Consider the following 14,983-nt stretch of genomic DNA (forward strand, 5'->3'; position numbering starts at 1 on the left):
ATGCTTTGCACCTCCCACAGCTGTCACAGAGGTCAGATTTGTTTTGCATCTGTTTGTCCTTGTTTTCTCACGTATATTTGGTGTTTTTGCTTTTTATTTTCTTATTTGCTTTAATCGAGAAGTAGATTAGCAGCGTGTGCATGTAAGTAAGTATGGTCTTATTTAGGTTACTGCCTTCTTGTTTAGGTTACTTGCTAGTAGTAGTAGTGGGCTAACGTTATGCTAACCTATGGCTAACGTTAGCTAGCTAGGTTAAATGGTGGTGTAGTTAGTCTCTGCTTCGTTCTTACAATTAATTGTTTCTATGTTTAATTCTTTCAGACGCTGCCCCGGTATTCATTATGGAAGATGAGGTTTTCACCGACATCGATGGCAAAGCTATATCTCTGGACTGCCAGAGTCACTCAAGCTTCTGCAGAGAGTTCACAGTGAGCTCTCCCAAAATATCTATAGGCAAGGTGGTGGTGTACACCTGCTCTGTGTGGCTGTTGGCATACACTGTGTTCTTCTTCACACAGGTAAAGCAACCTAGCTAGTATTACATGGGGAGGTTACCAGCTTTATATGGGCTAGCTTGTGTTATTATAACCTATATGGGGCTAGCTTGTATTATAACCTATATGGGGCTAGCTTGTGTTATATATGGGGCTAGCTTGTGTTATATATGGGGCTAGCTTGTGTTATAACCTATATGGGGCTAGCTTGTGTTATAACCTATATGGGGTTAGCTTGTGTTATAACCTACACAGCATACCCTTTTCCATCAGCTGTTTTATTTCTTTATGGGTCAGACAGTTAATTCATATTGTTCTGTAGTCAATTCTTACGTTGGTAACTTTTAACAACAGAAGATCAACCAAACATAATTATGTTACTTATAATTTATTTATTAATGTATTATTATTGATTTATACAGTATATTCATCATATAACCTCCCAGTTATTATAAGGGCCTCTCTGTTGCCTCAGCCTCAGAAGTCTCATCGCTTGGTGTTTCTTCTCCTTCTAGTACACCGCAGTTCTATCCAGTGCCATCATCATCACCCTGGTGGGAATGATGTTTCACATCCACTTTGTTAAAATCGACCACGAGTCTCTGCTCATCATCGGCTCCCTGGGCATCCAGGTGTCTTCCAGCTACGCCTCCGGACGGGAGAGCACGTCATTCATTGAGATGGGCAAGATCAAGGACATTGTGATCAATGAGGCGATTCACATGGTATATAAAGACATATCGGATCCTAGCCCAACCCTGTCGCCCTCCTACCATCTGTGCTCATCACTGTGTTGACTGCATTTGTATCATAATTACAGTGTTTTTCTAACTGCTCTGGTAAAGAAAAATATATTTGGTTTGATTTACTCTTTTTATTTCAGCATCGAATCATATACTACCTGTGCATATTACTGAAGGACCCCACAGAGCCTGCCGCCGTATCAAGTGTTGTCCCACTGTTTCAGGTGAGTTACAAATCTAAGCAACTGTTGTGATTGGAGAATCACAGAAAAGAGGGCGGGTTTGAGATGTATATATGTTTTTTTTAAATGTTTTATTACAGGTAAGGGACATCTAACATACACATAACACACATGACAATACAATGACAAAACACACGTGACAATACAATGACAAATACTATCTCCTCACAACAACAGAAAATTGCACAGAACAATGAGATTGATATAAATGAATCCATAAAAAGACAGAAAATACATTAAAATAAAAAAATTAAGTTAGTTGGATCCCATCAGTATTATTATACTATTTATTATTATTATAAAAAATTATTTAATTGACTATTGATTAATTCAACAACTGTAATATACATGTATATATGTACATAGTATTGTAGAACTTTTATAAAAAATTATCAATTATAGGTCAATTGTTATCTTGTACTGAACCTTTGGTTTCTGTCACCTGTCAAAAGTCAGAACATGCTCTGTGAGGTCATCATTCTACATGTACCTGTATTTAAAGTTTTGACAGGTTTAGGAATAAGGGGCAGGTAACTGATTTATTCTTCTTCCTGCTCCTTTTGTCCATGGAATGATATTTATGATTGTGTAATGAAGAAACTGATTGTATGATTCCATGTGGCAAATAAAAACTTTGAACTGAACTGAACTAAATGGTAACACCACTCAAATTACAAGTTCCAATATGTTATTCAATCAAGACAATTCAATCAATATGTGAACATGAGTTACTCTCTCTCAAAGCTAGAAACCAGAGAACTAAGTCTCAAACTTGTGATGTCATCAAGTTTAAAGTCTGGATGGGATGGGAATGAATGGGAGACTATTTTGTGGATCCACAGAACGTTTGTTAAAAAAAAAAAATCCTTTTTTCTATATACAAATTAGCTTTATTCTACTCTGGGCTTTCTCAGTGTCATCTATAAAATATTTCCTAATTCATTGTCTAAGACTTTATACTTCATAACATTTTTAGCACTCTTTGTTTGTTTTGGATCTGGGAGAGTTTCTAATTTCCACTGATATCTTAGACCAGAGGAATAACATGTATTCATTCTGAAAATTGGACATAGTGCCCCATTAATTGTACCCTTCATCTTTCAGAGTTCAAAGCCAAGGCTGAACTGCTTAGTAAAAGTTTACAAGAGCTGTCAAGAAATACTGGCTGAGTGCTGACGACATGCTGGAAACCACAGAATCTGAGCTGCACTACAACAGTGTTTCAAGTCATGCAACATACTTAGAATATTTCTCAAATTAGATTGCTAATTTTATTTTTAGCGAAGGAAGGCATTAGTCTGTTGGTACATCTGAATTGTACTTGGAATATATTTGTCTTAATTGCCTCAAGATATGTTTATTGACCACATGGGAATGTATTATGTTGAGGACTGCTTAGAACTGTCACCATGTTAAGAGGAGCAACAGACTGTTGTTGAAAGCCAGTATGTTGTGTTTTGATTTACAATTACTTTATAAACTTGAATTTTTAGCACTGTCTTAGAATAGAAATGTAGCAATATAATATAATTGCCTTTTTCTTAACCCATAAAGCCAAACCTTTTGTACAGATGCCCCCCCCCCACACTCTTAACGGTTAGTGAAGTGGAAATTATGATTAATTTTGACTAATTCAGAACTTAACAATTAGATTTGTGATGTTGACAAATAATTGTATTCTATAACATTTTGTATACTTGATTGTGTTCCCATACTTAATAGTAATCAACCACTACACCCTGTTTATCCTTTAGCCTGCTGTATAGTGTGTTTTATACATTTTATATTATATAACTACCTATAAAACTTATGTCCACCTGCTGATGACAACTTGGTTATTTCTTATGACTAATAAATGACTATTTCTGATGTTTTGAGTTGTACTTTTCTTCCCCCCTAGAGGGCAGCACTACATTGACTCAAGCCCAAACCAGGCAACCTCCATCACAAACAGATGATCCGCTGTAAGATTTTCATGTGTCTATTGATGTCATGTAGTTTGTGTATCACTTTGTGACACTTGTTCTTTGTAGCTAAGGTACACATTGAAACTAAGTTTATAGTAATGGACAGTGCACCGATGTGGGCTGCTGACCTGAATCGTTATTGTACATTTGTTTCTGATTTGGGCAGCCCTAGTAGGTCAGTTGGTGGGGGTTCTTTCTGCAATATCTCAGGAGATGTTTTCTTTCCAAATAGGGTTAACCCTGGAACATTGGATATGAGTGCAGCTTGTGTTTCTGCCAAGATCCAGATTCTAATCTCTGCAGTGATATTTGATAACTCTTTCCTCTTGGCCTCGTCATAGCTGCTACATAGGCAACAGCACCTATATGCCTAATTTATTTAAACACCATTAACACCACCAAATAAAACATTTGAATATGTTATTTCCATATGAAGTCTGGAGCTGCTTCACTGACATTGAATGGGAGACTGGGAATTTTTTTTTTATTTTTATATCCAAATAAGCTTTATTCTATAGTAGTGTTCTCAGTTCAGAAAATGTACCTATGAACTCAGAACATTCCCCTGGGTGCTCTATATCTCACCTATAAAATCTTTCCCAATTACAGGGCTGTACAGTGCGACAATGTCACACATGCTACAAAAGTCTGTGTGATGAATGCATTTACTGCAGTAGCACCCGTGTGATAGCCTATGTGAAGTGAATCAATGCACCTTCCTATTCTACTTGGTAGTTGTAGTCTATATCATCACAATGTCATTATTTAACATAGTGGTATCTAATAGAGACTAATGGTGGTGGAGGTCTGACAACCTCATGTATTAAGGTGTAAAGGCCCTCATTTATTCAGATTGTCTTACTGTTAGCATTCTAAATAATTTGCATGTAATTTATTCTTTTCTATTTGTGCATCTATGATTGGAGGGAGTTGGAGGAAGTGTGTTCACAATCACCATTTAGATTCATGTGCTGCACAGCTGACAACTATAGATGCATGAGTGGCACACACCCATATTTAACCTCCAAATGGCTGGCTTTCTCAAATCTACGGTTCAGCAATGTTTTTATTGTCCGTTGAACGCCTTTCCTGAATTAGAGACTCTGCTTTCAGTTACTTCCTTAAAATGGTCTCTCATGTGGTTAAGTCTAAAGTGGTTCGTCAAGTTTGTCTGCTCTTTTGAACGTCTCATAAGTAAGTCTTTCACTTACATGGGGACAAAGTAATTTGCCATTTAGACTTCAACTCACAGGGGTGTAATTCGAGGCAACCTCACAGATGACAGACTTATGGCGGAAGGGAGCCATTGTTGGATTGGTATCAAAACTCCTCTACGGCGTAAATAGACCTGAGGCTTTATTCGAAGGACCTCTAAGAATGGGACTACTATTCTAGGAGCGCTAATCAAGTCGACATGCAAACCTCCAACAGTAAAAACGTGCCCATATCAGCACTCATAGAGCCTACTACACTATTCTGGATACAGGCCATGAGAGATACCTTCACGTTACCCATGGATCACAGTTCACATCTTACTTTTTCCTCTGCTTCACCGGGGGGGTGGGGGTCTCCCTCCAGGTCTTGATTTCCCTCCACCCTGGTACGTGATGGCCATCTGTACCTCCCAGCCCCCTGTGTGAACCCCTGTGCTCCTCCTGTGCCACCAAAACAAGCGGAGGGGTGTGATTTTCACGGGGGCTAAAGCGTTGTCGCCCTGCTGTGAAGAGTGCCCTTCTGACAGGATAATGGTTCCTCCTCCCAGAGGTGTGAAATGGCCAGGAACCAGAGAGAGGAGTGACCTGTCCGAGGACCGGCCCACACCTCGGGGCCTCATCTGGACACACTCGAGGCTCTTTTGCTCTTAATAGGTCTCGTAAAGTAAGTAGAGATCCTCTCTGGACATAAATCACAGTCAGTGGAGGGATTTTGTCAGGAGGGGGACAGAAGGGGCTTTCTCATGCCAGGGAAAGACCTTGGTTCCACTGTTAATGGTTAAATATATCCCTACAGCAGGATCCTAATTATACATTAACTCATAATGTGGTTCCAATGACTGCAGTGTCTGTTTATTATGTATTTGTTTTACTTCATGATAAATGGTGAGGTTGGGTTGCTTCCATTATATTCCTGCTTTAATGATAATTGTCCTGTTTCACTGTCAGTACAGAAGATGGCGTGGCAGGGAGTTAGCTGGTCAAAATTAATGGGCATTTGGCCATTTCTTTGGCTATTGCAATGTCTGTTTCCAATGGGCGCATGTGGCATTTATCCCCTTCTCACGCAACAGTAATATCCATTCAGTATACATGGTAACGTCATAGTGAAATAGGGCAGTTACGTTTTCACTGTATTTTTTCAGTGTATTCTTTTATATCAGCTCACGTAAGCCTATCTGTAAAGAAGTCCCATCGTATCTGACTCAGTAGAGTTGGCCTTCTGAGCTCTATAATTCAGACTGGTGTTCAGGGTGTGGCAGAAAGGCCTACGTTAGTAGTACCCTGCTGGGCTGGGGAGTGCCCTCCTACCTCCTGTAGTGCACAGGCACACACACACACACACACACACACACACACACACACACACACACACACACACACACACACACTGATACATTACACACATAATCATCATGACCCAATCATGACAGGCATTCTGTGTCTCTGACCTGAGCATGTCACATTCCCAAGCTATGAGCTAAGCGGAGCAACACTCTGGTGGTAGTGGATGAAGTCATGTAACCAACGCGCCCTGAGGTACAGGCAGCACGAGGTCATACAAAATGGTTATAACAGTAAACAGAGGATTACACTTCTATTGAGATAGTACATAGTATATATATTGTGAATTGTATTCATTAGCTGCGGTGTCCTTGAAGACTGTTTCTATCCCACAGGTGTTTAGTGCAGGAAGGTGTGTTGTTTGAAACGTGTCCCTTTATCCAGTCCTGCTGTTTCCTTCCTGGATGTCGGTTTATCAACTGACGTCACGTCAGAATTTGAATCTCAAAAAATCCCATGCCTCGCCATAAGGTTTCCCTTTTTTTCTCTCTCTCTTTCTCTCTCTCTCTCTCTATCTCTCTCTCTATCTCTCCCTCTTTGTCACCTGAGATTGCCATGGGGATTCAGCCATTGTCTTCTCTTTTCCAAACTGCAGAGCCCTTGTTCTTACCAACTGTCTCTCTCTCTCTCTCTCTCTCTATATATATATCAGAAGAGGAAGCTTTAAATGCACAATCAGTGATCCAAACATGAACAAATAGGTAGCCATGTTTTTATTCTCTAGTTGATTGACTGAGCTCTTGATACAAGGACTAACACAAGTAAAGTGTTTTAATTGTATTAACTGTTTTAGATGCAAAGCACCTCTATGACCGATGCCAATTACACTCACTCACTCACCTTTTCACTCACTCACTCACTCACTCACTCACTCACTCACTCACTCACTCACTCACTCACTCACTCACTCACTCACTCACTCACTCACTCACTCACTCCTTGATTCTTTCAATCACTCAGTCAATCATTCTTCATTCAGTCAGCTAGTAATTCATTCATTCATTCATTCAATCACACTTAGCCACTCTGCCCCCTAGTGGCGTCCCGCAAGCAGCATTAGGTTGACATCAATGTCAATTTGTACCGCGAAGCTCAAGGAAAGAATGGATTGATTGATTGAACATTGTATTAACAGATTGCAGAATGGGTACAATACAGTACAGCTCAATACACACAATTGTTAAGGGGATGCAGACCAGAGAAAGACTTTCATCTTGTTTACATCAGGGTCCCCCATTTTCTGTACATTGGAGGAGGGGGTTGGGTTTGGACATTTACAGGGGCCAGTTTCGAATTGCAGTCTCCCGTAGGTGCTCTTTTAGAGTGGTTTTGAATTATGGATTGTACAACCGCAAGACAGCGCTGTGAGTCCTGTTTACTTTTAGTAGCTCAAAAGTCATGGAAAGAGTGGCTTATCACAGCAGCGTCATAGCTAAACTAATGCTAACCATTTCAAAGCTCATGGAAAGTTAATGCTAATCGTGTTTGCTATTTGCTATTTGGTTATTTGGAGGAGAGAGAGAGGGCTCAGTCTCTCGCTCTTGACTTATATAACTTACATTTTTTTGTACATTTAGTCATTTAGCTGACACTTTTATCCAAAGCAATTTACAAAAAGTCCAATTTACAAAAACAATCAGCAGGAAGGGTACAACTCTGGCAAATAGGGTAAGGGTAGGTAAGTAACATTGTTCATCAAACAGTGTCGAACTTGAGTGCTACAGCCTTGAGTGCATATTAGCATAGTAGGTAATAATATAGGCAAGGTAGATTCCTTAGTAGCAGAGTGCATAATAGTAAACGACAGTACAAATGTTAGTATTTTTCTTTCTTCATTTCAGAACATTTTTAAATATTGATTAATAATTAAGTCAATTACTAATCTTATTATTTTATTAATCTGTGTGTCCTTGTTTTGTTAATATAAGATTTGTTTACATTGGTAATGTTTGTTTACACTGGAGTAAAACATCTATGCGCGGACTGACTTTTTGGATATAAATTTAGATGGGTCCAAAAAAGCTGTATTTTCCAAACTATTCTATTCTGACCACAACACTGAGGTATTATTCACAGTTTGATCTGTTCACTATTTGGAACATTCTGTTTCACTCTAGTGTTTACAAACATTATAAACTTAAACAAAACCTTTACAGCCACAATATACAGGGAATACAATAAGAACGAATGTATCTGCTGTGCACTGTGCAGTGTTAGTCCATGTATCAAGGGTTCAGTTAGAGAATGAAAACATGTCTCCATTCAGGTTTCTTGTTTTCTTGGTGGTGAGAGGCTATTTGCTTAAGTTTGGATCACTGGTTGGGCGTTTAACATTGAGTCCAGCTTTGTATGCAGACTAGTTCACACAAGGCAACAGAGAGTCTTTCGGCTATTAGCTTGCAGGTACATCACCCATATGTCCTCCGGTGAACTTTCACCCAAAACCTGCCCCACAACATCCTCTCTATTCAAACGATACAACTGCTACCCAGTGTCCACCTGGCTGGGTGTGGGTGCATGTTGGTTTTGTCTCTTTTGTCTCAAAATAGACAAAGGCTGCTTTTCGTTTGAATGCAGGGACCAAATGCTCCTGAAATATTGATTTGTGATATAGCTACGGAGCACTTGTTCCCGTGCTGACAAAAGGTTTGAAGTGCAACCATATACTTGCCTATTTGTTTGACGAGAGTTTTGTGAGCCAGTTATCAAAACAACAATGACTCAGAGTTGTGAAACTAGTACTCAAAAGTTGTAAAACAAGTAGTTTCCTATTCAAGAATGGATAGAGACAGATTGGGGCAATTAATTTGTTTAGACAGATCGTAGGCCTACTCAGCGATTGATTCGTCAGCACCAACGTTTACAGAAACACAACAATGACATCGTATTGTTTTGGGCACTTGGAGCAACGAGTCATTCGTTTTTCTTCAGGAGAGTGTTGTTCTTTATTTGCTCAGAGACTGGTTTCCTAACTCTGGACCGGAAAGCTGCTAGCCTCCTTCTGTCCTCAAACACATATTGGTTTTCATGTTGAGTCAATGTGTATGTTGTTTACATACTGTATTATTTACCCAAGGCTTCATCATGCCAAGCTAAAACCACATCCTCACTCTCCCTGCACTTCTCCTAATACACGATATGTAGAGGGCCGAGAGGCAGGGGTGAAGTACAAGGTTTCTAAACTATTGACCATATTCACACAGTGGCCATTTTTGACCGCCGTGTGAATATGGTCAATGGACTCTAGTCGATGAGTAATTCCAATAATCACGTATGGATATATTTTCAGAATAGTATTATTTAATTTGATTTAGATCTATTATTATTTTTATTTGATCTATTTCCATCTGATACTACTGTGACGAGCCTGGTGGTGTTCAGGCTCGACACGGTTCAAAACAAACGTCCACACAAGCACAATTTCAATAAATAAAATATATTTATTGAATAGAAGCAACAATAGTCCGATGGGCAATTAGAATAGTCGGATAACAGTCCAAGGTCAAAACACGTATCAGGCTCTCGTACAAAAAAAGGGAATGTTCAAAACTCAGGGTTTGTCTTCTGGTCCAGGGTCAGTTTCACAAGGGGGTTTCTCAGCCAGTCTAGGGTCCAGTACCACAAACACCTTCTCGCTTTCTCCTCTCCTTATAACTACCTCTCACCTCACAAACTCTGTATATCGCTCTCACTCTGAACTCTGCTCCTTCCATTTTTTTCCCCCTTTCCTAGGGTTTTATGTTATGGGTGTCTGGTGTGTGTGTGGGATGTGGGTGATCACGTGGTGCACAGGTGTGTTCTATCAGTCCTATCAGCACCCTAATTGACTCTCCTCTGCCCGTGGCAGTAGTATCTCCCTTCCTCCACGTAGCCATGGAACGGGGGATGATATCTGCCACACTACTTACTATAATTTATACCATGAATTTCAATTAGACAGATTTATATCAGTTTTTAAAGCTGGGTATACTGTATTCCACTAATTAAAAGCCCCCCTGAATGACCATTGCCCCCTTGAAAGAAACAATAATCCATAGTCTATCTATAGTACTGTAAATGTAAATATCTATAGTACTGGGCAACCACCCCTTCCCCATTTTTACTTGGTATAATTTGCACACTGGTAATGGGGTACATTTAGTTGTAACTAACAACATAGCCAGCTACAGCATTTGCCCAACGTTCAAGCTTTCTCTGTTTACGCCAACTTTGTGATTTGAATTGCTTGTCTAATATAGCACAGTTTCAATGCAAATTACTTTGGAAACCCCACAAAAAAGAGAACAGACTCCACTGCCTCCTCACTTCAGCTGTGCTGTGATGAAAGAGAGAGATACACTTCTGGTCAGACCGGCTCAGGGGACTCTGCGGGTCTGTAGGCAGGGGATGAGACAGAAGCTGGCCTGACTGGTTCTTCAGGTGAGCTGACGAGAGAGAGAGAGCTATAGACACACATCCGTTTCCCTCTGTTTCTATCTGTCGCAAAGCATTGTGTCAGGCTGTGTGTACTGTGTGTGTGCGTGTGCCTGCATGCGCTCATTATAATACACTCGTCCTCCACACATGTGACTAACCACGCTCATATCAATCATCACTCATTAGTTACAAAAGTTTCACAACCTCACCACTCTCTGTACCGTCACTGGTGCTGTCATGTCTCTGTCTTGGTTAACCACAACCAATGATTCTCAGTGATGATTTGGTTTGAGACTATAGCTGGCAAGTTCTGTCTGCTCACATTGATTTAATTCAAGTTCATAGCAGACAGACCATCAATATGGACATAAAAGCAATCTGTGACATCGCTTTCTCTCTTAATTGTGTTTTTAATTATAGGCTTCCTTTTTTAATTGTCCAAAACGAAGGGCATTATTTCAAGCATCTAATTATTTGGTGAATTCTGATATTATCTCCTCTTAAAACCTTGTGTTGCCGGTCTGTGGAACCAGTTTAAAATGTTTTTAAGAGAAATTATACAAGTAATAATTTATTCTATGTGACTCATTCGCTTTGGCTCATTTCCCATGAAGAACATATAAAAGAACACATTTTCATTGAGTGACAACTGTGCACCCGGCCCCCCTACACAGACCCGGCCCCCCTACACAGACCCGGCCCCCCTACACAGATCCGGCCCCCCTACACTGTGCACCCGGCCCCCCTACACAGATCCGGCCCCCCTACACAGACCCGGCCCCCCTACACAGATCCGGCCCCCCTACACTGTGCACCCGGCCCCCCTACACAGACCCGGCCCCCCTACACTGTGCACCCGGCCCCCCTACACAGACCCGGCCCCCCTACACTGTGCACCCGGCCCCCCTACACAGACCCAGCCCCCCTACACAGACCCAGCCCCCTACACAGACCCGGCCCCCCTACACAGACCCGGCCCCCCTACACTGTGCACCCGGCCCCCCTACACAGACCCAGCCCCCTACACTGTGCACCCGGCCCCCCTACACAGACCCAGCCCCCCTACACAGATCCAGCCCCCCTACACTGTGCACCCGGCCCCCCTACACAGATCCAGCCCCCCTACACTGTGCACCCGGCCCCCCTACACAGACCCGGCCCCCCTACACTGTGCACCCGGCCCCCCTACACTGTGCACCCGGCCCCCCTACACAGACCCGGCCCCCCTACCCAGACCCGGCCCCCCTACACAGACCCGGCCCCCCTACACAGACCCTACTACCCGGCCCCCCTACACAGACCCGGCTCCCCTACACATGTTTGGCCGGTTCCGTCAATTCAGCACCTTTAATCGAGAGGACACTTGCTGTTTCCAGTTTAACATCCAACCAGATGGTGTGTTGAGGAGCCGCCAGCTGAGTAGACCTCTGCGCCCACAGTGGAGGAGAAGATGGAGGGGTTCCCAACCTTTTTTCCCCCAGGGACCCCCAAACATCTCTGATGAAATTCCTGGACCCCCCTCCTAATAAAATACCATAAAATACTATTTTTTTGTCATTTTAATAACAAACTGCTTATACACAGGCATATGCATCATAATTAGACCCACTATGCTTCTTTGACTTGTGCCTTCAATCAACAAATCTCATCTTGCACCATATGTATTTCAAAATGTTGGCCAATATTCAAATCCTGTATTCATCCTCTCAAATCAGGCCCTAATGGTGAACGGTTTGCATTTATGTTGAATGAAGTAAGAATCCACTGCAGTAAAAATATCCTCACCTTGACTGACATGAGAATGTCCTGCTTCAGATCCTCATTTTCGATATACTGCACATAAACGATGAGCACAGCCTCGTCTGCGACAGTTGTAGTTTCATCAAGTTGTATGGCAAATGGACCCTTTCTAAGCTTTTCTGACAGCTGCTGCTCGCAATCACTTGACATCTTATCAATTCGGTCTTTCACTACATTGTTCGAGGGTGGTACTGATTTTAGTTTATGCGCCACCTGTGGGCCGCACAGTTTCTAAACCATTTTGATGCAGGCTGGTTTGATGAGCTGCTCGCCAATATTGTGCGGTTTCTTTGCTTTTGCAATTAAAAGCGAACACTCAAAGGAGGCTTCGGTAGCCTTCTGTAAATCACTGCCACCCCTGCTACACGCTACTCTAACATCAACGGGCTTGTTCGCCTTGAGAGACTGTTCTTTCCTCCGAAAAAAGTCCGGATCCTTCCCAACGGTTTCTGGGTGCTTCAGCTTGCTGGGCTTCAGGCTCGAGTTTGCCAACTTTTCTCCACAAATCACACACTCAGGTCGTTTGTCTGGTCCCTCAGTGAAGCCCATGGTGATGTAATTTTCGTGATTGCTATAGGTCCTAACTTTTTTTGCAGATGAGCTGCCGTCATCTCCTTTTCGTTTGTCACACATTTTCGCCTCTGACTGCAGACGAGCCGAGAAAGTTAACTAGCGTGCTAGGCTAGCTACGGAAAGTGATACAGTCAACTGATTCGCGTTTTAGCGGCTACCCGGTAGCCTACTGTTAACGTTCAAAAATCATGTCTAGATGTTTATTTATTTATTTATTTTTTATTGTAGTGGAGAGACTATTCATGCTTCTGATGATAAAAATTTGCTAATTAAATATTTTATTTTTATTTTATATATAAATTATAAAATATGTATTTATTTTATTTTATTAAAAATATATATATAAAAAAAAAAAATCAAATCATCTGTGGTCTGGTGGACCCCCTGCGCCTCCTGGCGGACCCCCAGGGTTGGGAATCACTGATTGGAGGATGCGACTGAAACCAATGTTGTAGAAGGGAGTATGTGCACACACTATCGGAGACTTCCGCCCAGGAATGGTCCACCATCTTGACTCTGGGCTCCCATTATAAAGCCAGGTGTGTCTCCATGACCTCACCGTGTACCAATGGGGAACTGAAAGAGAGCTGGGGGAAGCGCCTGGCGGGTTGGTTGTCATCCAATTCACAGGTCCTCTTCTGACACTCGTTTGGCCCAATGACGTATATCAATTAGTCAATAATGTCCAAATGTTTTGGGCACAGCTGTGGGAGAGACATCATGCAACACAGATAGATAGATAGATAGATAGATAGATAGATAGATAGATAGATAGATACTTTATTAATCCCCTTGGGGAAATTCAGGTATCCAGTAACGGCTCAGGCAGTTAACAGACAATAGAGAGCAATAAAAAAAGGACAACCAATACAACAAACAAACAATGAAGGTCAGTGCTGAGGTACAAAGTTATAATGAATTAAATAAATAAATGGTGAGCACTATTGCAGTGTTAAGTCAAATAAAATCGAATTGCTATATAAAATTACAATATACACATTTTAAATTAATTGCACATTGTCCCAATGGGGGGGGGGGGGGCGGGAGCAGGCGCGCCCAGGTCATCAGAGAGAGAGAGGGGGGGTGGGGGGGTCATATGGTGTTGAACAGTCTGATGGCTGTGGCGACAAAGGACAGCCTGAACCGCTCAGTCCGCGAGCACAGCGATATGAGTCGTCCACTGCGACTGCTCCTCTGTCCTGTCAGGGTGTGGTGGAGAGGGTGGCTGCTCCTCTGTCCTGTCAGGGTGTGGTGGAGAGGGTGGCTGTCATTGCTCATGATGGCCTGCAGCTTACTCCGTGTGCGCCTCTCCACCACAACCCCCAGTGGGTCCACACACTCCTGCCAAGGACTGAACCAGCCTTCTTTACCAGCCTGTCCAACCGCCCAGTGTTCTTGGCTGACATGTTGCCAGTTGCCTCCTCAGCAGACTGCAGCATAAAAAAACAATGCTTGCCACCACTGACTGGTAGAACATGTACAGCATGTCACTGCACACATCAAACGACCTGAGCCTTCTCAGAAAAAACAGCCGGCTCTGTGCCTTCCTGTAGAGGACATCAGTATTCAGAGACCAGTCCAGTTTGTTATCCAGGTGCACACCCAGGAATTTGTAGGACTCCACCATCTCGATGTCTTTCCCTCCTATGTTGACTGGATAAAGAGGGGGCTTACATCTCCTGAAGTCTATGACCATCTCCTTGGTCTTGGAGGTGTTCAGAAGGAGGCCATTTTCCTCACTCCAGGCACCAAAGGCTCCCGTCAGGTCCCTGTACTCCCTCTCTTGCCCACTCCTCACACACGCCACAATAGCTGTGTCATCAGAGTATTTCTGGATGTGGCAGGACTCACTGTTGTAGCTAAAGTCTGATGTGTAAAGAGTGAACAGGAAAGGAGCCAAGACGGTCCCCTGCGGGGCCCCGGTGCTGCTCACCACTGTCCCAGAGACGCATTTCCCCAGCCTGACGAACTGTGGCCGTCCTGTCAGGTAGTCCGTGATCCAGGAAGTGAAGGAGGGATCCACCCCCATCTTCCTGAGCATGTCTTCAAGTATGGGAGGTTGAATGGTATTAAAAGCGCTTGAAAAATCAAAAAACATAATCCTAACATAACTCCCCGGCTCATCCAGGTAGGAGTAGGCCCGGTGGAGCATGTAGAGGACCGCATCGTCCACCCCGATGCTCTCCCAAT

The 14,983-nt window shown here is 42.6% G+C and overlaps 1 protein-coding gene across 3 annotated transcripts; it reads left to right on the top strand.

The window, feature by feature from the left end:
- Window positions 1-10: 10 nt before the first annotated feature.
- On the top strand, window positions 11-3,348 carry pigh (phosphatidylinositol glycan anchor biosynthesis, class H). 3 transcript variants are annotated; one of them, XM_084315279.1, is made up of 5 exons: window positions 11-31; window positions 322-518; window positions 1,010-1,219; window positions 1,378-1,461; window positions 2,584-3,348. In XM_084315279.1, exons 2-5 carry the CDS (start codon window positions 342-344, stop codon window positions 2,653-2,655), a joined length of 543 nt encoding a protein of 180 aa, XP_084171405.1. In that variant the 5' UTR covers window positions 11-31; window positions 322-341; the 3' UTR covers window positions 2,656-3,348. The 3 variants fall into 3 exon arrangements, with proteins under 3 accessions (XP_084171405.1, XP_084171404.1, XP_084171406.1); XM_084315278.1 differs by having other exon boundaries at window positions 12-146; XM_084315280.1 differs by having other exon boundaries at window positions 22-142.
- Window positions 3,349-14,983: the final 11,635 nt, after the last annotated feature.

This window comes from Notolepis coatsorum (genome assembly GCF_963971535.1).
Source record: "Notolepis coatsorum genome assembly, chromosome: 5".
Classification (NCBI taxonomy): Eukaryota; Metazoa; Chordata; class Actinopteri; order Aulopiformes; family Paralepididae; genus Notolepis; species Notolepis coatsorum.

Coding starts and splice junctions, on each gene's coding strand:
- pigh (XM_084315279.1), top strand. CDS start 342: ATGGAAGATGAGGTTTTCACCGACATCGATGGCAAAGCTATATCTCTG. Junction 519..1,009: donor CTGTGTTCTTCTTCACACAG/GTAAAGCAACCT, acceptor TTCTCCTTCTAG/TACACCGCAGTTCTATCCAG. Junction 1,220..1,377: donor TCAATGAGGCGATTCACATG/GTATATAAAGAC, acceptor TTTTTATTTCAG/CATCGAATCATATACTACCT.